The sequence below is a fragment of the Sebastes umbrosus genome, chromosome 5, assembly GCF_015220745.1.
Source record: "Sebastes umbrosus isolate fSebUmb1 chromosome 5, fSebUmb1.pri, whole genome shotgun sequence".
Taxonomy (NCBI): Eukaryota; Metazoa; Chordata; class Actinopteri; order Perciformes; family Sebastidae; genus Sebastes; species Sebastes umbrosus.
In genome coordinates, this window is record NC_051273.1 from 30,159,338 (window position 1) to 30,183,208 (window position 23,871).

The following is a 23,871-nucleotide window of genomic DNA, read 5'->3' on the forward strand; positions in this document are numbered from 1 at the left end:
GGACTTTCTGGATAAACAGTCACAGAATTTTAAGGTGATACAAAGGCTGAATATTGAGCATCGGAATAGTTTAAAACATGTCACGTCACTGATTGGATGGTGACCATTAGTGGGCACCCCTTCTCTCTCTCTGAGAGTGCTTTGTTGAAAGTACAAGAAATTAAATTGAACAAGAGAGTGAACTCTGTTGAACAGCATTCACACAATGAATTAATTGCTTTCACTTGAGAACAAAACAGCGCAGATTAGCTGTTGCCAATTTCCCTCCAAGTAACAAATCACACACACACAGGGAAAAGATATAATGAGGACTGCAGAGATTTTGAGTTTTACTTATTTTGTTGAAGTTTTTATTCTTTTGTCCCCTGATTGTCAAGTTAAAATGCAAGTCTAGTTCTTCTTTTATATGCTTTTATTAATATGTTTAACCATTTTTCTTTTGGCATTGAGATAACTCTTTGGGGACTGGTATGCGACCTTCACTGCCAGCTGGCTGAGGGTGCTCATATTGGATTTGAAATGTTTATTAAATCTGATGAATGCGACATGATAACAGGCCTTTTATCTGCTTTGTCCAACATGCATTAGTGGCTGTGATCCTTTACATGTTCGGGACATTTTTACAAGCTCTGTATGCACAGCCTTTACTACACACGGCACTATCACTTCAGCCAGAACACATTCACTTGGGATGAGAATAACACACATGATTGAAATGACAGAATCAATAATTTGCCAAAAGGCTTTGGGAACTCACCTTGACTCAAATTGTCCCTCTGAAGTGTTTTTGCGAGGTGGATATATTTTGGCAGCAGCAGGATGACTGGCTTTAAGAACCATCTGACTGGCATCACATTCAAATCTATCTGGAGATGGTGGTGCTGAGAAAACTAAAAGTAAAGGATATTAAAAACATTGCTCTAGCTGTTTTTTTCCCCCAATTTGAAATTGATAGATTTCAAATGCTCTCCAAAGCTTTGCAAAAACATCTTACTCTCATCTTGTATCATTTTGTAGAAAACTGTATTTTTGTATGCCAAATGCCAAATAGTACATCATGAATATTCAACCGAATCTAACGGGAAGGCGTATACATAGCACGACATTACACGGACATTCCGCGTGTCATGAAGATGCATCTTAGGCTTTTCGCTTGTCATTTGTACGCCACGCAACAAAACCATGCTAACGGGTTAGGTTTAGGCAACAAAACCACTCACTTATGTTTAGGCAACAAAACCACTCACTTAGGTTTAGGCAACAAAACCACTCACTTAGGTTTAGGCAACAAAACCACTCACTAAGGTTTAGGAAAAACGGCATGGTTGGGCTTAAAATAAGTACGTAAACTAAGTAAAATACGTACAGTATGGAGACAATGTCACAGAAGTATGGAAAACATGTCACAAACATCACTAAAAAACACGAGACAAACGTCACTAATGTAACTTACAAAACAAAACAATGGTCTTGAACCCCGATCTCCTGGTTGAAAGTCCGGTGTTTGTTGGCCCTGTCCATCTCCATTCCCGGCCGCCATAAGTGGTCTTTCTCGCTTTTTTATTCTACGTCACCAACTCTAAGCGTAGCATTTTTACGCGGATGTGTTTACAATGCAGTCAGTTTAGGTACAGACTACATGGCATACAAATGACACCAAAAGCAAGACAAGTGTTCTTATTGCATGCTAAATGCCTACATGCCTTGTGCATTATCGTATGTTATTCATACGCTTTTTCAGGCAAACAGTCTGGAATACCAGTGCCAAGTTTATATCTCAGTATAATTACACGGCAGTGTTGAATACTCGATTCTTATTGGTCAATCACGGCACCAGACCGTTGCTATGTATAACAGACCGTTGCTATGGGCGCAGCTCTGATGTCGGACTTAACATATAGTATGAGGCAGGGACAAAGCCTATGATTCAAGGCACCATTTTCTTAACTGTACAGGTCATATTTTCGTACAGGTCAGTTTTTTTAGAGATTAAATATGTAAAATAAGAAAACAAGCAGGATATGATAGTTGCAATGAGTCACTTCCAACTGCAAAAGGAAAGTGATTAATAATTGAACTGTCATTATAACTATAAATGAGTAAAAGGATTTTGAGGCAGTATAAGGTTTATTAACCTTATTAAAATATATATTTTTTATTTTATGCCAAATTGTGCCTCCCGACGAGCAATTATGTATGGAATCATTTGAAAGATTCTTAGTGTTTGCGATTCACTGTCATTACTTATATTTTCCTGAATTTAACACGGCTGAATGTTAAATTTAATGTGCCAGAAGGGAGACAAAGTCAAATGGCTTCTGTGTACTAGAGCAGCTCATTAAGTAATACATTATGGGAAAGGTCAATCATTTTGTGTCAAACTGACTTGCTCTAATTGACGTTCATTAAACTCCTCACTAAGCCCCTTTTCACGATCTTAACAAATGCACAGCAGGCCTGTCAAACTTTGGATGCAATTGCAAGATGCAATTGTTAGAATAGCAAGCGTACCAGCTTATTATCTACAGTTGTAATTGAGTTACTTTGTACGTTAGCAGCTCTGTTCTGTTTTGTATTGGATTCGGAGAAGTTTAGATTCCAGCAACCCCAGCCAACGTTTTACCCGATATAGCATTACTTTTGTCACACACATTGATCAGTCATCACACTAAATGCTTTATCTCTAGTAATGTTGAGATTGAAAACTTACTGTCTGAAAATACGAACATGAATGTACATTAAATCTTTCATTTTTCCCCCTTATTGTTACCTATAATACTAGAACTAACCAGCTCTACAACGCAATGCAATAATGCTGCTTCATGTCTTCTACATGGATCATTAACTGGTGAGGATGCTGACTATCTGCCTGGGACATGTAGCTTTAGCCTCAGTCTTTTAGCATGATATCATGTATGTAGCCAGTAGGGGCATATTTAAGGTGCCATGCCATTGTTCTGACGGCCCATTATTCCGAAACAACAATGGGCCAAAAATTGTACCATTGGATGGAAAGCTGATTTGTCTGACAGCCTGTTATCCCAAAAACAAACTCCCGTTGTTCCAAAGGCCCATTGCGCTGAAAATACACACTCTCTGTGCAACAAACAGAAGCACATGGCTAAATGTTATGCAGAATGACATCATCGGACCTTCCCAGTTGCCATATTTTGTGCACATGGGAGAAGTTAGTCTTCAGGGCATTCTGCCAGAAAGGGTCTATTTTAACCTAAACCATGATCTTTTCCTAAACCTAACCAAGTAGTTTTGTTGCCTAAACCGAAGGAGATTTATGGGACAAAAAAAACAAGAAGAAAAAATAAAAAATCAAATAGGTCCAATGATGTCATTCTGCATAATAGTTAGCCATGGGCTTTTATTTGCTGCAGGGAGAGTGCGTATTTTCGGAGCAATGGGCTGTCGGACAGATGGGCTTTCTTAAAGATCCCTTCACAACATTTGTTAAGAAATATAACAATACTCTGCTTTGAATAATAATGTGTCTAATATGTTTGGGGTTTTTTTTCCTCAAAATTGTATCTACTCAGAGTCTACGAATATGCAAACATTTAAAAGTTTAAGTTTAACTGCTAGATACAAGATACACTATTTGCAGTAGAGGCTTCAAGTTTCCACATCACACTTGTGTAAGTTGCATATTGGACCACGATAGCTGTGATGTGACACATTCATGCTCATATGTATGCAACATGTTTTAAACTCAGATTTAAAGTGAACACAGAGCAACTTTCCCTCTTCAGAAGTTGAATGTGAAAACAGCCCTCTAGGGTCAAACTTGCACAGTCAAAGTTACAATAAGTAAAGCCCAATTTTTAAGCAACCGCAGCTAAGGGGGACTGGGTTTAGTGAACGCTCAAAGAAACAGTGAGAACTTTCTATGACATTTGAAATATTCATAGACTTATTTAAAACTTTTTCAGACTGGGTCGAGACAATCATACACAAATCTGCCAAATAACTGCATCTTTAAGAGCCACATAGAGCTGTAAAGGGACGTTTTGTCCTTGGCCCCCCTCACTCACAGACATCTTCACAAGTTTATTATTCATCATGCTCTCTGATTTTGACATCGTGTTTGGAATTGAAATAATGAACAAAGAAGTGAGCCAAGAACAAAAACACAATTGGGAAAAGAAGACAAGGCCAAAATCGTTGTATTGCATTTACATTAATATTATTTTTTCAGTGTAGTTACCTACCGAGGGGCTTGTATTAAATAAAAACTGCCATAATAATACCCCGAAATCTATAATAGAACTTTTTTAACACTGAAGATGACCGGCAGATTGGATAATGGTATACAATTAGAGAGGAGAAAAGTTATTGAGCTGTGTGAAATTCAATTACATGTCCAGAAGTTAAAAAGTTCAGTGGTCGGTAATACAAATTAGGTTATTATTAATTTCATACACAGTAAACAATATATTACATATCAGATCTCAAATACTGAATAAATGAGTTTCGGGCCTTGCGGGGTACATTTAAATGAAATGGTTTTCTCTTCGTCCTTAATCATCTCAAAGTTATTTTCATTAAGGAGAGGTTAAGCAGCCAAATCACAGCTGTCATCCCTGGGATTAGAGTAAATGAACTGGAGCGGACTGTCTTGTTTTGGGCTCCAGTAAGAACCCAGAGGACCGATCAATGCTGCCTCTTTTTCCCTCCACTTAGTTAATTTGCATTCATTTCGCATCTCAGGTAACAGCCTCTTATTAGAAGAGCAGAATGAAAACTGCAGTGATTTATATGATAATAATAACCATAATGGGATAATTGTTATTTTAATCATAGATAATGATGATTGTAATAATATTCCTAATTATGTAATTGAATGATTAGGGCATGTTGATTGTACTTGTACTGATTTATTCATTATTCCAGAGCTTCTCTGTGTGTGTGTGTTTTCTATTGTTGTATTTTCTAACATACATTGTTATCTTCTGTATCATGCATTCTGATTTTACACATGGGAGTCAGTTCACTCCTCATAGGGAAAAAAAATTGTATAATGTCCTTTGTGGCTCTGGAGAAAATCCCCCAAAAGATGTTATCGGGCGCTACAAACTGGGGAATGGAATTAAAATGATATTTGACTTTTCCAGGCAGTGAAGGTCTAACAAAGACATGCTATTGAGTTGTATTGTGGGAAATGTTGGATAATAGGGACGAAAAGGATTGATATTTTGGCCTCTGCTGCATCGATTTTGACAATTCTTAATCTGTCTCAATCTCGCAAGTACCATAACTTTATAGGTGCAATGCTACATCGTTGGAATTGCCCTTTAATACTATTTTTTCATTGGAACTAGGGGTGCAAATCAGCTGTTGAGCTAAAACTTTGCACATTTACACTGATGGTTTACGAAAGTGTGAGACCCGGCTGCCATGTTGAGATCAGTTGAGAATCAGTTGGAATACCAAGCACCGCCCACCAGCCGGAGCAAACTTTCTAATTTTACAGCTAAACAGTACACTACAAGATGCTTCTGAAAACACTTGAGGCGAAAAATAGGCATTACAGTTACAGAATATTGATTCATATTTGATCAGCGCTGATTAGTTTGACCGTTTGATCGGACTTTGCGAGTGATTGACTTCCGTTGAATGAACTACCTCCACTTTAGGTCAACCTGATTATTAAATCTAGTGGGATGTCATATGGCTGTATAATGCAGCTCAATGATGAACAAGGTGCTTTGCTGATTTATCCATCAACAACATGAAGTGTTTGTGCTTCAAAAAGCAGTTCATTAACCATTATGTACTGTTATGCTTTTTTTTAGACATCGTTTGGTCGTCTGTCATTGTGCGAGGTTCAGAAGGCCTGTGAGGTGACTTCGCTCTGCTGCTAACCTTTGTCAAATTGTTCATGGATCTTTAATCCAGCCTCAGACCTGTTTAATACAGTAGCGCACTAACAGGATTGGTGATGTTAACCCCCAGGGACGTTGTTGCCAGCTGTTCCATCCCCCTGGCGGTGGGTCAGCTTACACAGGGCCGCTGATGGGTGGAGCAGGGTGGGAGGGGATGCCTGGAAAGTGAGAGGATCTTCTTAGCTTAGAGCAGATCGCTGCAGCGAGAGGACGAGAGGGATGCTGAGCGGGAAGGTGCTTTAAAAACATCACGGAGGATTGGATATTTCACGTAGCATCTCTTCCGGTCTTGGAGTTTTTTCTTCATCCGCTCTTTTGTGCTTTGTGTTTTCATCATCACACCTGGATTTTGGGGCTTTGGGTTGGGTACATTTATGGGTTGCCGATAGGACGTAGGACAACTGACTCACGATGGCCGTGGCTTTGGACGCAGTGTGGTTGAGGGTGAAGAACGTCTGTAAACAGAATGGGCTCCTCATCATGTCGGTGCTGGCTGTGATCATTGGGTGTCTTTTGGGATTCTTCCTGAGGACACGGCGTCTCACAGAGCAGGTCAGTCTGTCTCCTTCCATTGACCCAGTGTGACGTCATGCAGGCAGAAGACGGGGATCTTGTCCCTGTGCCTCTAATGCTCTGTGGAGCATTACACTAGTGCTTCTCCTCTTTTATTCTCTTGCTTTACTGCAGTTTTTCCCACAATTTCATACTGATACTAGGCCTCATGTCAGGGCTGACCTCTGCGCTTTTTAGTTATTATCTGCTTGTTTTAGCCCTTTACTAGATTTCATGTACACTGGGCCTTTTTCCAAAAGCATATCGTTCTCTATAATAATTTTGCAGTGATGGAAAGTAAAGTATATTACTCAAGTATTATACTTACTGTACATTTTGAGGTACTTGTATTTACTAGAGTTTTTCTTTTTCCATTTTATGCTGCTTCTACTCCACTACATTTCAAAGGGAAATACTGTACTTTTTATGACACTGCATTTATTTTACAGCTATAGCTACTATTTTTCAGATTAAGATTTTACATAAAAGCTTGTAAGCGTGTTCAAATTTCAACCAGTGCTTCCCCTTTTTGCAAACCTCTTGTGTCTTGTTGGCGTCCCATTTCAGATGTCTATCATTCCACTAGAAAGATATTGATTGATTTAAAAAAAAAAATTTAAAAACTGAGTTTCTCCACTATTTCACAAAAATAACCATTAGAGAAAAGTAAAAAAAACCAAAAAAAAAAAACCTAGTATAAACTTAGTTTTTCCCCTCCTATCCCGTTTATCATCTCACAACCCCTCTGGTGAGGGGGCTGGAACTCTTGGTTGGGAACCACTGGACTAAACGAGCTAACTGTATATAAAGTACTTAAAGTAGCTTCACTTCGACCAGCCACAACAGGAAAATGCTGCTCACACATTGATGAATCAGTATTAATCTAATCATGTCCCGTCATAACATATCAGTCACAGTGGTCAATTGTCTGCAGAACAAGTATTTTTACTTTTTGATATTTTAAGTACATTTTGCTGATAATACTTCTTTTACTTAAGTAGGATTTAAAATGCAGGACTTTTACTTGTAATTAAGTATTTTTTCATTGATGTAATGGTGCTTTTGTAGCACCAGAGCCAGTGTGTAGAGTGTGTGTGTACGAGGGATGTGAGTGGTGAAGCAAGAGAGAGAGAGTGCGGCAGCTACGACGAGAACGAGTAACGTTATCGACTACGGCCCAAGCAGGAAAAGTTAACAGTGTTTGGTTTGTCCGTTCTGGGCTACTGTAGAAACATGGCGGTGCAACATGGCGGACTCCGTGAAGAGGAGGTAGATATAAACAGTTCATTCTAAGCTAACAAAAACACAACGATTCTTATTATCAGGCAATTATACACAAAGAAATCATGCTTAGAATTCTGCCAATAGATCCCCCTAATTGTTACACACTGGTCCTTTAAGTAAATGATATGAGTTCTTCTTCCACCACTGTAATTATGAATATGGTTTTCCTACCTTTCAGGCAGCCATTGGTTTCCATTCATGTCATAACAGTATGAAAATCAAATTATAGACTTGAAATTGGCTTGAAATAGGTAATACATCAATGAACATCACATTGGCTTTTAGTTCCAAACGATACCAGTATGTTCTTATTGCATTGTAACACATTGCTCTTACAAGCAACAATAGCATACCTTTGACAACAATAAACGCAGACACTATGTTCCCTCTGATGAATTACGTATTTCAAATAAGCTAAGTGTCTGTCAGTTGACTTTCATACCACAGTGATATATATTTATTAAAAACAGAGCTGCCTAGAGGCTTAGAATAACACAATTTAAAAGACTAAAACACTTCAACAGTATTAGAAGCATGATTTGCCTGCTGCTGGGCCAGTTGTCACAAACTTGCGCTATTCAACCAAACATTGTTTAGACCCTCATAACTTTCATTTCAATTCTAGTGAAGATCCCAAAGTTTTCAAAGATACCAAATAAACGACTACTGGAACAATGTGTCTAGAATGATGCACACGACTTATATTGTTGGACTTGTACACAAGTAAGAAACCTTCAATCTCTGGATTTGAATATTTCAATCAGTGTAAACTTCATATAGCTTCAAAAAGTTGGAACAAGCAGACGCAGAATATATATGATAGTCAGATATTGTGGAACAAGATAGTTTTTCTAACCTTAAAAGGATACATCGACATTTTTCAGTCAGTCAGCCTTGAAACCATATTACCATGCCCACATGTACATTGAAACAGCTTTTGTTTTATCCTTTTCAAAATCCACAGTCCTTGTTCCACGCAAAAATATATTCCAAAATTCATCTGAAGTTAATATGAGGCTCCAGCAGCCTGAGTTAGACCAGGGGTTCTCAAAATTTTGGGGACCAGGTGCCCCTCTTAATCGTAACACCAGTTAAGCATAATGCTTACTACCATTTGTACACTTAGATGCCATTGAAACTATTTGTATTCTAAAACGTTCCAACCTAAATACTTCAGACCTGTTTCATAGTGATAAATGAACAGTAACAAGACTGTTATAGTCCTAATAAATACAGATTTTTAAACCTACCAGTCTAAAGCTGACTTTCAGTAAGTGCTTTAACATAAAAATAATGAACTTATTGCTGACACTAATTCTAACGTGGGTGGGAGTAATGGACACAATATGCTTGTTTTATTGGTGCAAATGGTCCCCATCTGTAGATATGTACATTTTAATGATACAGCACCATTTTATTATTTATAGCAAATTATTTTGCAGACCCCCTGACAGAGTGCAATGGACCCCTGGGAGTCAGACTAAGTAAGCAAGTGTCTTCCAATGTTACAGCCTTTTTTAGTACAGAAGTCCCTCTTTGTGTTTCTATTAGGGCTGTTAATCGATTAAAATATTTATTGTGATTAATCGCATGATTGTCCATAGTTTGCTTTATGCAAATGTATGTATATATTTATTACTGGAAATCAATTAACAACGCGAAACAATGTCTAGAAACCCTCACAGGTACTGCATTTAGCATAAAAAAATATGCTCAAATCATAACATGGCAAACTGCAGCCCAACAGGCAACAAGTGTGTCAGTGTGCTGACTTGACTATGATTTGCCCCAAACTGCATGTGATTATCATAAAGTGGGATGTCTGTAAAGGGGAGACTCGTGGGTACCCATAGAACCCATTTTCATTCACATATCTTGAGGTCAGAGGTCAAGGGACCCCTATGAAAATGGCCATGACAGTTTTTCCTCGCCAAAATTTATTGGAATTTGCAGCGTTATTTTGCCCGATATGACATGGTTGGTAAAAATAGATTTTTTAGGTTTTCTAGTTTCAAATGATGCCAGTATCTTCACTCTAGCTTTAAAACTGAGCCAGACAATCGGAAATTGCGTTAATGCGTTAAAGAAATTAGTGGTGTTAAAACAAATTTGCGTTCATTATTATCGCGTTTCTATCCCTACATATCAACAAGTAAACACTGTCAGTGGAAACAAGAGAATTTCATACTAAAAAAGACAGACTTTGGAAGATACTGAGACTGATGAAGCCTCATATTAACTTCAGATAAACTTTAAAAAATAAAGAGAACTGTGGATTTTGTCTTCCATCACTTCCAGGGGAAGGGCCAGTGTGAACAAGAGGAACGATTGCAGCGAACAAAAACAGTTTCAAGTTGCATATGGGCATTTGATTATTGCTTTAAGACAGCCTTGAAAACACGTAAACCTATTCTTTAAAGCTACAGAGGGGAAATAAAGGGGAGAAACTGTACTGTATGTTCTGTCTGTGTTTTTTTTAATAACATACAAAAAAACACCAAAATGGCTCTTAAAATCAGAGTTGAAATACTTTCAACATCAATACAAATTTTGCAACTTAGAGACTTCACAAAAGATGCAGCCAATTTAGGCTTCTTTTTAACAGTCTATCCTCCATTTAGTGTGATAAAAGTGTTTTTTTTGGAAGGTTTTTAAGTGTCAATTGAAAAACTTCCAATGGGCAAATATTGGTTTATTGGCTCGGCTTAACTCTGACCCAGTCGCAGCAATTGGTTTAGCAGTGTTACCAGTTTCCCTCACCCTCTGACCTTTGAACTAAATAGGAAAAAACACAAACTGTGCCCATCTGGTGTTTCATGCAAAACATCAATGCGCAAATCCAGGACCAAAAACAACCCCACAAGCTTACTGTAAATACACTGAAGTTAATACATGTCACAGCGTCAGCGCACGGCTCTAAATAAAGCCAAGCAGCTTTATGGAGGGGCGCCATAAACAAAATGCAGCCTTTTCTTTCCCATCACCCCTCTGACTAAAGCTCTGTCATATTCTCAAATAGGCCTAAAAATAGGCCGTGGCTCCTTTACTCTCACAATAGGGGATTACAATCCAATCAATCAAATGCTTTTTATAATTGTACATCAAGTAAGAGTGCCTGTCTGTGTGATGACAAGGTACACAGGAGGCACGGACCTTTATGTTTTCAGATAATTTATAGAGGCCTGATCCCTCTGTGTATGAGGGAGAGTGTGTGTGTGTGCGTGTGTGTGTGTGCCTGGCATTAGTAAAGTGAGATAAGATGAAACAAACTTATTTCTGAGGAGAAAGTACACGGTGCAGTAGCAACATAATAAAGGATTAGCCCAAATCAAAAAAAGAATGTGAATTAAAAACTACTACGCAACATATGTAAACATGCAAGAAAACACGGAGTGGAAATGTATGGATGAATCTATGGCATAAGCCTGGATTATAGTATTAGTGGGGTCTACAGAATCACACAATCAGCTGCAAATTTCCCAGTCAGTAGGACGGAGTGTGAAACAGAACATATCAGTATAAGGCGATATTAAACTGATAATAGTATGACAGAATACCGAAATGTAATGTACAGTGTTTTTACATTGTTTTGTCTCCATAAAACTATACTTGAAATGGTGTGGCTGCTTTTATGTGTGTTTTACTGCTGATGCCCAGTCAGACTGAATTGTTTTATGTCCACCATGGAGCTCTGGCTGCTTAAGCAGTGAGGCTCCAATTGAGAGTGAATGATAGCAGCTGGAAACAGAAACAGAAACAGCTCAAATCACTTGTCTTTATTACTACAGTAAGTACCACAGTGCCTACACACAGAAAGAGGTCAGTGATTGATTCAGTAGGCTGTGAGAGACTAAAATGACACAAAGTCAGATTACAGATGGACATTTAACATGATACATAGACTCAGAGGCAACTATAAGGTACACCTTTACAAGCTATTGCAATTCAATACAACAGCTCTGTCAAAAATTCTGCCTTTACAAAGTTAACAATTGTTTAGTTGACATTGTTGGTAATGTGCAAATTCAATTATATGTTTATTACTAAAGTTTTAGTTAAAGGTGTTGTTGTACTGGACTAGATTATACTAAGAGGTCAGGTGTTTCTATTTCTTCTTATTGCATCACTATCCCCAATGCTTAAACATATGATTTTACTATGACAGTGAAATACAATCCCATCAGCTCTTTCAATTTGTGCATTAACGTTAACGTTATTCACCGTAAAGCACACGTCTCCTCCTTTTTTCTTAGAGCCCTCTGTTCTGTTAGATCGGTAGATAGAAAAAGAGTCACGGTTGATTGGGGTTGTCCGGTATTCCAGGATTTAGCCAAGTTTCACGGACATTACAGTTTCCAATGTCCCGTTGGAAATTGATGCGAGCAAGGTGGTCATCCAGTGGCAGCCCATCATCCAACGCCCCCACATTGGGCAGCAGGATGCCAGTCGTAAAATGAACCACACAGTAAGCCATATTATTTGTCCGACACGTGCATGAAAATATCTGCAAAAAGACACCAACATCACAAACACGGCCCAGAGGCTAAGTTCAGTGACACAAATTAGCTGAGGTGACGCCTAGCAGACAGCTAACGGCTGTGATGGCACCCACCTGTCACTCAAAGTGGCCACGCCCTTAAAACTTTAAGCATTAATATAATTTAAACAGATGAGTTGTATAAAAATTCATCCCCCGTATAGTTTTCATGAACGGGGAAATTAGCTCTAGAGACCAAAACCGTTTTTTGTACCAGGCTATAAACTTATTTATTTCTGCTGTAAAGTTGGGCATTTTAACATGGGGGTCAATGGGAATTGACTCGCTTTTGGAGCCAGCCTCAAGTGGCCATTCGATGAACTGCAGTTTTTGGCACTTCCGCATTGGCTTCACTACTCAGCACTGGAGGTTGCCACTTGATTGCAAATAGATTTTACAGTTGTACCTACTAAAGTAGACACTGAGTATGCATTTCTATTTATGTGTGTGCATAAAAAATTGACTACATTACATCTTAAAAAGTTTCCAACCAATTAAAAAAAACTGAAAACACATTTGTTTGTTCTTGACCTTGGTAGCTACTCCTCCCGGGGTCCAAAGAAAAGACTTAATGATACATACACACACTACATTTCCCATAAGAGACACTTCTTTCAAACTATGTGCCCCCAGTTTGTAAAGCAGACTCTTTTATAGATTTGTATTTGTAGTCTCTATATTTTCTTAGATAACAGAGTTCTGCTTTGAGAACATGTTATGCAGGTCTATATATAGTGCTTGAATAATGGTAGTCGGGAGATCATTCCATGAATGTATTATTTTGTACATCTATAAACTGTATGTGCAGCAGCTACTGCTAAAAAAATAAATAAATAAACTAAATGTCAGAGCAGATTTCTGCAATGCACGACTGTGTCAGAACACATCAAGTCCAAACTTGTAGAAGAGAAACCAAATAACAAGATGGATGTTTTCTGTTGGAAATTGCACTAATTTTGTCCCTCAGCAACCAGAATAGATTTGTTTGTGCCATTTGCGCCTGCCTTTTTCAAATAGGCTGTATGGGACAGGCAGGCATTAGCACACTCTTAGAAAACCTGTACTGCAGCTGCTCTCAAAGCAGTAATGGTGTTGAAGATTCATTTAGTCTGATATTTTTAAATGGCATTTTTGAAGCTTTTCACTCAGTGTTCTTATAAAATAGCAATATGTGTCGAGGCAATGCTGTGGCTGTTGATCAATCTGTCCTTGTTTAGGAATGCAAGCTGAGTATGTGTAGTGTGAGACAGCATTATTGAAGGTGAAAATGTCATTTGTATGTGTCATGGCAGCTTGAACCTTGGTGCTACTGTTGACATCCTGTCTCCCACCAGCTGAACCTTTGTCCAACAGTAACTTTAAAGACTTGGGAGATATCAGTTATTGTAAACTGAGAGGGACCAGAAATGGGGTCAAAGGCCCTGTTCAGACCTGGTATTAACATGCGTCCTGGGTCATCCGATCACAAGTGGACAGCTCTAAGTACAGGTGAGAATGCACTCAAGACGCATTGAGTACTCATTGAGATCCGATCACTCAGACCACATTCAGTGGTGGTCTGGGTCTCTGCGCTCGGTGAATAAACAGGCAGACGCAGCGTGGAAACGGCATCTGTGCTCTACTGTATCCTGTCGGTACAATCTGTATTTTATTAAAATATATCTATTTATAGGCTACATATCTACAGACTATCAGACTATGCACGGGAGGTGCAATATTATCATACCGTCGAGAATGTGTCTGTGTTTTTGTTCCGGTGCTCTGAACGGAGCAGACACCCGCCCGCCCGTTCGCTCTCATTCCCGGCTCTCTGAAGCTCTGTACCCCACTGTTGCCTGGCAAAGGTGGCGGTGTCAGCAGCACAGAGGACCTTACATTTTGATGTTAATAAAAATTCACATATATGTAGGATATTACTACTGACATTCCTGTAATCTTACGTCACAACGTCTGCTGTATTGGCCATGTGTTTACTTCGCGTTTATTTGCATATAGAGCGGGGAAGTGAGATCTGATCAGAAGTGGTCACTAAAGACGCATGTGGAGACGCATTCTAATGCCAGGTGTGAACAGCTGTACTTAGAGCTGTCCATTTGTGAACGGATCACCCAAGACGCATGTTAATGCCAGGTCTGAACAGGGCTTAATTGTCTAAATTAATTCAGTTTAACATGACCAGCCTCCACCTGCAAGCTGTCCATTGGCTGCTTTTTTTTCTCTCTGTTAAACTAGTTCCACTCTGACTTTCACTCTGCAGCTCTGAGGTGTTTTAAGAGTCAGCAGTAACCACAATTCCTCCCACTACTTATCATCATCACTTTTTTCTGTCAAATATGCTCACGTTATTGTAATCCTTGGAAGTGAAGTTTAACATAAATAATCATGACTCAAGGTCCACTTTCTGGCTTTTTTCCTGAGCATCTCACAGTTTTCATCAGTGGATGCAGTTTACTCTCTAGGAAATGCTAGGGTAAGGCTTAAAGCCCCACCAAAAATGACAACGGCTTCACCATAACCCGAACAATAAATAACCAAACGATTTACATATCTCGGTTTCTAGTCATCTCATTCTCCAGCTGATCCACTCCAATTGCACCAATAATTGCAACTGCAACCTTCAACACGCTGGAATCATCCTGGTGAGTTCACGTTGTTCACTTCAGGCGAGATTTGTTTACTTAACTAAACTCTTTTTCTTTTTTTTCTTTTTCACGATAGCAGCTTGATAAAAAAAATGTACAGTTTCGTGAGTATTTTCTGCCCTGTGTGTGCGATTGGGTCCTTTCTATCAGAATGATAGAAAGTTAGAAAGTTATTGTTAATGTGCAGTATTTTTAGATCAACTGTATCAATCAATCAAACTTTATTTATACAGCACCTTTCAAACAAGTCAAATGTAATTCAAAGTGCTGAAAACAGTGCAAAATGTAGAATGTTAAAAATGGATTTAGAGACTAATGCACACCAAAACAACCAAAATAAAAGTTAATTGAATAAGAAAGCGATAAAAGATGGGTATTTAAGATAATGAAAGATAAATAAAATACAAGGAATAAAAATAATAATAAAAAATAATGAAACTACACAAAATAAGCAGATTGTATTAAATAGACTAGAATAGAATAGAATAGAAAGCTGTCATTGTCATCGTTTTAAATACAACGAGAATCACAGTTGCCACTTCTGGTCAGTGCTGAATGAAATATTAATAAAATAAAATAAAATAAAAGGGATAATAATGATCAGCAATAAAATGGTAATTAAACAAAATAGAGTAAAATAACTCTATAATGTTGATGATAAATACAATAAGTATAAACAATAAAACCATGAAATTATAAAATCATAAAACACTACATAAAAGCCAGACTAAATAGATGGGTTTTTAAGTTTACGTTTAAATATATCAATATTTTCATCTCCTCTCAGTTCCTCTGGAAGGTTATTCCAGTGACTGAAAGCAGCATCACCAAATGTTTTTGTTCTGCTTTGTGGAACAACTAAAAGAGAAGAACCATAGGATCTGAGGGGCCTTCCTGGTTCATAAACCAAAAGCATTTCTGCAAGGTAGTGCCTTCTAAACTAATAAAAGAATTTTAAAATCAATACGAAAACTAGTGGTAGCCAGTGTAAAGACTTTAAAATAAGCGTAATGTGTGCTCTCCTTTTGTTCTTAGTCAGCAGTCGTGCAGCAGAGTTTTGAATTAATTGTTGCTGATTTATTGTATTCTTTGGTAGACCAGAAAAGAGAGTGTTACAATAGTCAAGCCTGCTAGTTATAAAAGCCTGCATCAGTCTCTCTGTGTTGCTCAGAGAGAGAAATGGCCTCACTTTGGAGATAGTGAGGTAGTAGTACGTGTATGGTATTTGAAATTGACATTCTAGTGACGTACATCTGCTTCTGTCCTCGTTCATTCATATATTTATATCAAATTCCACTCCTATGAGTTATGAGTTATAGAGACCACCATTGTCAAATGGTTGGAAATAAATAAGAACTGCAAATTGTACAACGGAGGATTATACTATTGTTGGCTGCAGTAGTTGTTCTCTTGTTGGCAAAAGGTGATTGACGTCAGGGAAAACTATTGTCAAAGCGCTACTGTATTGAAAAAATGACTAGCTGTGTGATTACTCTGTGAGCGTATAACCTCCACCTGAAACACAATGGGGTTTGTTCCTGAAAGTTGTGTTGACGCAAATATCTAATGTAACGGTGAACATGTAAGTCTGTCAGAGATTTATGTCACAGATTACATAAGAAGCAGCAGCAGCAGTATTAGCGCTTTGATTTAAGCTAGCCTCCCACTGATTTACTACTGTCAGTGGAGCAAGAACTATTCAAATCATTTACTTAAGTAAAAGCAGCAATACCACATTATTAAAATGTTCCAATACAAGTAAAAATCCTGCATTCAAAATTTGACTAGAGTAAAAGTCAGATACTTTAGAAAGTTAGAGATTTATCTGTTTGCACAATAAATCAAAGCAGCAGAAATACAACAACAAAGTTGTGCAGGTGAGATTAAAAAACCCCAAGGTGCTTATAGAAGGAATCTCACCTCAATAAGCAAATACAAAAGTCATATCATCAACAACAAGTATGAAAGAATTAGCAACATGCAAAATGTACTTCAAGTATCAAAAGTAAAAGTTATATTATTGGATCATTATTAATGATGTATAAATATTAGTGTTGTCAATCAATTCAAATATTTACTTGCAATTAATTGCATGATTGTCGATAGTTAATCGTGATTAATCGTACATTTTCTATCTGTTCAAAATGTACTTTAAAGGGAGTTTAGTCAAGTGTTTAATACTCTTATCAACATGGGAGTGGGAAAACATACTTGCTTTATGCAAATGTATGTATATAGTTATTATTGGAAATCAATTAACAACACAAACCAAATGCTCAAATCATAACATGGCAAACTGCAGCCCAACAGACAACAACAGCTGTCAGTGTGTCAGTGTGCTGACTTAACTATGACTCGCCCCAAACTGCATGTGATTATCATAAAGTGGGCATGTCTATAAAGGGGAGACTCGTGGGTACCCATAGAACCCATTTTCATTCACATATCTTGAGGTCAGAGGTCAAGGGATCCCTTTGAAAATGGCCAAGCCAGTTTCTCCTCACCAAAATTGATCGTAACTTTGGAACGTTATTTAGCCTTCTTCCCAACAAGCTGACATGAAATGGTACCAATCGATTCCATATGTTTTCTAGTTTCATATTATACCGGTATTTTCACTCTAGCTTTAAGACTGAGCCCACTACAACCTCTGGAAGACCTCAAAGGCTTTCAGAGGTTGCTCTGAAGTCTGAACAACAGCAGAAGGACCTGCGGTATCTCTGCTTCACACACCAGCTGAAGGAGCTTTATAACACCTGACGGCAAACGGACCTCAAACAACTTTCTTTATTTATTAGGTATATTTTTCTTTTCATGATCTGTTCTTTTCTCCATTAACTTTTATTGAGGATATAATTAAAGTCAGAGAAAGTAGGAAAGTCTGTCTGTCAGCAAAAAACACGTTTTACATCATCATTTCCATTCAGCCACATGTGAGGCTGATAATTCCTGAGTGTTGGGTTTGATTGAGTTACATCATTTCAATTTTCCCTCAATCATATAGCCTAATAAATAATTTCCAGCGTTGAAAAGACACCATAATCATATTCCGGGTTATTAAATCATGAATTCAAAATCAGAATATCAATAAATACAGTTGCAAATAATGAATAAATAATATAAAGGCATTGTGCCAGTAGAGATGGTTCCTGAGCCTCTAAGCAGGACTCAGTAGAAATACAGACTGCAGCTGTTATTCATGTGCAGGTGTTTGTTAAACAGGTAACAGGCTACAGAGAGAAAACACTGCTGCTCTGTCATTGATAACTGTCAGTCTTTATTAGTATTAGTACAGTACAGACACAAACAGCTGTTAAAGCCAACTGACAGCTGATCCAGATGTGATCAGCTGCTGCCGTCATCAGAAACGGACATCGCTTCACTTGACGCTTCAGAGGAAAGGACGTCTCATGTCTCTAAAAACATATTTCCTCGTTACCTCTGTCCTCACGTGGTTTCCTTGCGTCTTAGGAAATGCAAGGAAACCACGCGAGGACAGAGAAAACAAGGAAATATATGAAAAGACGCAAGTGAGGGAAACGTGGATGCAATCAAGAGACTTGGGATGCACCCAGTGTGTCATTGTGCTGACTTGACTATGACTTGCCCCAAACTGCATGTGATTATCTTAAAGTGGGCATGTCTGTAAAGGGGAGATTTGTGGGTACCCATAGAACCCATTTTCATTCACATATCTTGAGGTCAGAGGTCAAGGGACCCCTTTAAAAATGGCCATACCAGTTGTTCCTTTTCATCTATGTAAAGGTTGCTAACATTAGCAGGTAGGGGCATGGTTTAAGTGTGTGTGACGAGACACAGAGAGGCGACAGTTTGTTCAAAACAACAATGGCGGCTATTTCTTCATTGAAAGAAGAGCAGAGGACGGCACTGAAGGCTTTTCTCAGTGTAAAAGATGTTTTCGCTCTTCTCCCGACTGGCTTCAGCACGAGTTTGATTGACAGATGGTTCATACAATCACCTGCCAAGTATTCTTTGAAAGTGCCTGCCCTTTTTGCAACAGTTTCCAATGACGGCTTCTCAGATGGTTCTGTGTAACAAACCATTGGCGCGTCAGCTTAGTAAAACCTGAGTGTATTGATCAGGGCAAACTGAGTTCTTCTGCTTTTGAAATGTGTTATTTATTCTTGATGATGGATGGCTTACAAAGACGGATACATTCTGGTGACTCATTTTGTGTTACACTTGGATGGTAAAACCTGTCAAACTGCAGCTGCCCTGTTGACTGGTCCTTGAAAACAGATGCACTTGCCCGCTGTACCACCAACAACACACACACACGCAGGCAAATACACACCGACCCATACGCATGAGTGCAAGATGAGCAAAGCAGAGACAAACTCTCTGCTGGCTGTATGTGAGTGCTGATCCTGCTCTTATACAGGAAACTAAGCTCTCTCTGCTTAATGCCCAACAGAAAAGCTCTTTAGCTGTCATTATGCACCAGCCTCGCCCTGCAGCCCCTCAATCCACCGTCCTCCCATCCATAACCTCACACTCACTTCCATCAGCTCTACACAATACAAAACTTTTAGATGTTTATTTATCATCAGATCAATACTGTACTGGGGTCTCAGCCTTATAGCTATGGTGGCTGCCTCTTACTCATCTTACCTCAAAAGTAGCAAATGACAAAGATTTCCTACTGTAGGTTTAGACAGCCAAGTCTTACTTAATCCAGGCTTTATAATAACAAGATATAAGATAGCTATAATATCATGATATAATATTACTACAGTGTTTGCGACAGTTGCAGGCTTCCAGTCCGACAAAAGATGATAGCCCAGATTATCCCATTTGGATATAAAGACAAAGTTGTGTTCAACAAAAAACGGATGGAGGAAAGTCTAGCGTTGTTTTAGGACCTGGACTTGCCTTAGGACTTTTTGAGTTTGACTTGGGACTTGCAACTTACTTGTTACAAGCAAGATTTTGTTCCCTGCTGCTACAGGACTGCAAAGGCAACGTACCAATGAGTGAGAGATATTTAATATCTTTAAAGTGACAGTAGGCAGTATAAAAGATTCTATAATAACCTTTCAGCATATTGTAATTCAAGTGTTCTGAGAGAAAACTAGACTTCTGCACTTCATCATGGCTCTGTTTTCAGGCTTTAAAAAATCTAGCCTGTGATGGGAGACTTTGACCAATTACAGGTCATTTCATTGAGAGAGCGTTCCTATTGGCTACGCTACGGTCATGTGACCGGAACTTGGCGTTCCTTCAACAGATTTACCAATGGCGGCCGTGTCACAAACTTTCTCATTTTACAGCGAAACCGGGCACTACAAGATGATTCTGAAAACATTTGAGGCGAGAAATAGGCATCAACGTAACATAATATTGATTCATATTTGATCAGCGCTGCCTAGTTTGACCGTTTGACCGTTTGGTCGGAGTTCGCGAGTGATTGACAGCCGGCTCTCAGATCAGCTCTTACTGCTTGTTTTCCTCCGTTCTGTGAAATCTTGCAGATGTCGTTAGGAACACCGGAGGACACAGAGGGACATGATTTTTGTACTACTGTCACGATATAGTGACCGTTTTATAAAAATAACTTTTTTTAAATCATATTTGCTCCAATCTCGCCTACTTCAGCTTTAAAGCTTTTATCTAAGTATGCATTTGCTTACTTGGATGGGTACTGCCTGCTAAGTGTTGTCCTCATATCATCCTACAAATTTTTATTGGAATTGAGTTTGGACATTGGCGAGGACATGCTGACACTGTTAGTTTTTTGCTTTGGGTCACTGACCTGTTAGGAAACATCCGTTAGAACGTCCTCTTAGATGCCCAGCTTATTTGTGAAACTGCACTGCAGGAATTGCTCTGCACGATTTTGCCCGACTTTGGCTCCATTTAGGGTGCTATCACACCTGTAGTCGGGTTAATTTGGTCCGGACAAAGGAGGAAAAAAATGATACATTGATGCATTTTAGTTCTGGTCTGGTTCCTGTTCACACTGGCTTTTTACAAACACACCAAGAGGAGTAAACATGAAGTTATACAGACTGACAGGTAACTCCTTGGTTGGACAGTTTTGGCAATTGTCATCCTGCATCATCAGGACCAACGTGAGGAAATCAAATTCCAGTGACTAACAGAAGTTTATGCAGCACTTTAATATTTCTGATGATCACTATCAGCAGATGAATTTCTAAGTAGTTTAGTCAGGGCTGTAGTCAAGTCCAACTTAATCGAGTCCAAGTCAAGTCCAAGACGAGGTCCAGTTGAGTCCGAGTCATGACCATAATAGGCAATAGTGTCTTTCCAATGCTAATATAGTGATTAATGAGTTAGGATGGACAGAAATAATCTATAAACAATATTGAAATTGATCCGATATTTGCTACTGACATTTTTACCACGGGACCACCCCCGATAGGCCCACATGCAGGGACATTTTCATAACATTTTCATTTCAGATTATTATTTATGCAAGTAACATCGACGAGGAAGTACAGTAGGTATGCTGCAGCACCTCCTAAAACAAACAACCATCAATTGATAAAGTTTAAGTTACTGTTAAAGCTAAAGTATTTTCCCTTGTCTTCCTGGGACACATGCAGGCTATGTGTGTGTAGTACACAAGTAGGCTATATGTGATGGGAAAGAGGATTGTTTTTTATCCGTTTATAATCGTATGCATTAGTCCTTGTGATGCAGGCATGCACATTCAGTGATGTAACTACACTGCAGACTGAAGTCTCTACTAACAGTGACAAACAGCTGACTCACAGGAACGGGGCCAGCGCAGGTCAGCAGGTCCTTGTTATATACAGTACATCTGGTGTATGAAACAGCTGTATCGTCACTGCACTGCATTTTTAATTCCGCCAAGGCCAAAGGCCTAGGAAGGAGGTTATGTTTTCACCGGCGTTGGTTTGTTTGTTGGTTTGTGGCATAATGAACAATCCATTCAATTTTGGTGCCGATTTTTTTTTTGAGGGGGGAGGGTGGGGGGCAGTGATGTACATGAAACCTGTCTTGGCGGAGGTCTGCGGTCCGAGTGGCACTTCTAGTTATAAACTATGATAATCTAGTCACATCTTTCGTCCAGGCGGCGTTTCACTCCCTCTTCCTCTTACTGCATTTCTCGTACTCATAGAACTAGAGCTCCTTTTTTTTGCCATGACTGCGCTGCTGTTGAATGCATATAGGGGAAACGCTGTGTAGAATCTGGCAACTGTACAACTAACCTCAAATCAGCAGCCAGGAGCAACTTGACCAGTTCTCAATAGCCTAGATCGAGACCGAGACAAGTACGAGTCCAAGACAAGTGCAAGACTTCAAAAAGTTGGACTCTAGAGTTCTACAGCCCTGAGATTAGTTAAAATCACATATCTGCTTTCATAAAATCCTGTGTTGGGTTTGTTTGCTTTCACACCACAAACAAACAAACCCCTCCAGAGTGGCTGCAGGTGTACAGTAACCTTTCCCATGACTCCTTTTCACATAATTCAGTTTCAGGGCTGACAACTTTTCAATTTAGTTTGAAATGAGATGGTAAAATAACTTCTGATTTTACATGGTCATAGTCAGGGTCACCATGGACAGGATTACATTGGAAATTTCACCAAATCCTTAATTTTTTTTTGAGAGTTTGAGATTTTCTATGTGTTACAATGCATTTTGAGCTGACTTTCCCTGTACAGTAATGTCGAGCAAAACTAATTCAAATGGTCATAGGAACATTTTGAGCAGAAATAGATGTGCATCAAAATCCAAAAGATGGCTCACTTGACCGCAGTGTTATAGGATGCTGCTGTTAAGCTGTGCTGCTCTGTCTGTCTAAACAAAAGTAAAACAATAAATCCCATGTACTCCAACTTCCACTCCTTTATTACCGTTTGCATACTGTTTTTTGTTAGGTTAGTTAAACAGCTCATAATTCCCTCTCGATGATCTATTTTATATTTCTGTGAAAACATCTGTGTATTTAATCAAGTGTCTCGCCAAAAAATAAATTTTATAAGATTACAATTGAACACATCATGATAACAAATATAATTTACTTTCGCTCATTTTTACTACATTGATTTACATCATAATGAAAGTCAATGTTGAAATCAACAGGACAAGAGCTAGTTAACGATAGCTGTTAACAGCTAGTAAGCAGCACAATCCTGCACTGCAAAAGTTAACAAGCTCTCATTCTGACGATTTCAACACAGATTTGTTGTTCACCACTAACCAGTCAAGCTTCAGTTTACATCAATTTACAATCAAAATGTCATCACTTCATCATTTTATCCTGTTAGACTTTTGTGTGACATTGTCATGATAAGCATACACATTTTTGAGTTATGGCCAAAAATGTGTTTTGTGAGGTCACAGTGACCTTGATCAGTTCATCCTTGAGTCCAAGGGGATCTTTGTGCCAGATGTAATGAAATTCTCAACAGGCGTTCCTGAAATATCACTTTCACGAGAATGGGACTAACGTAAGGTCGCAGTGACCTTGACCTTTGACCTCCAAAATCAAATCACTTCATCCTCGAACGCAAGTGGAAGTTTGTGCAAAATCTAAAGAAATTTGCTCAAGGCGTTACCGAGATATCACAAGAATAGGACGAACATGAGGTCACACTGACCTTGACCTTTGACCACCAAAATCTAATCAGTTTGTCCTTGAGTGCACATTGGAGCAAAATTTGAAGAAATTCCCTCGAGGCGTTCTAGAGATATCATGTTCACAAGAATGGACCGGACGTACGTACGTATGAAAGAACGAACAAACAAAAAATATAATGCCTCTGGCAACGGCTGTCACCGGCGCGGAGGCGTAAAAAATCGGGAAGCTCTGATTACGTCAATCTGCATACAAATTAGCCATGTGCTGCTGTTTGTTGCAGGGAGAGAGTATATTTTCGGAACAATTTCGTATTTTCGTACAATTTCGTATTTCATTAGATAAAACAGATGTTGACTGCATAATTTGCAG

The 23,871-nt window shown here is 38.8% G+C and overlaps 1 protein-coding gene across 1 annotated transcript in view; it reads left to right on the forward strand.

Annotated features, from left to right (window-relative positions):
• Window positions 1-6,183: 6,183 nt before the first annotated feature.
• Window positions 6,184-23,871, forward strand: part of slc1a7b (solute carrier family 1 member 7b) — a 48,114-nt gene continuing 30,426 nt past the window's right edge. Inside the window, exon 1 of the mRNA XM_037770256.1 lies at window positions 6,184-6,446. Within this exon, the coding sequence (XP_037626184.1) occupies window positions 6,306-6,446 (141 nt within the window). The 5' untranslated portion in view covers window positions 6,184-6,305. The remainder of the gene's footprint in view (window positions 6,447-23,871) is intronic.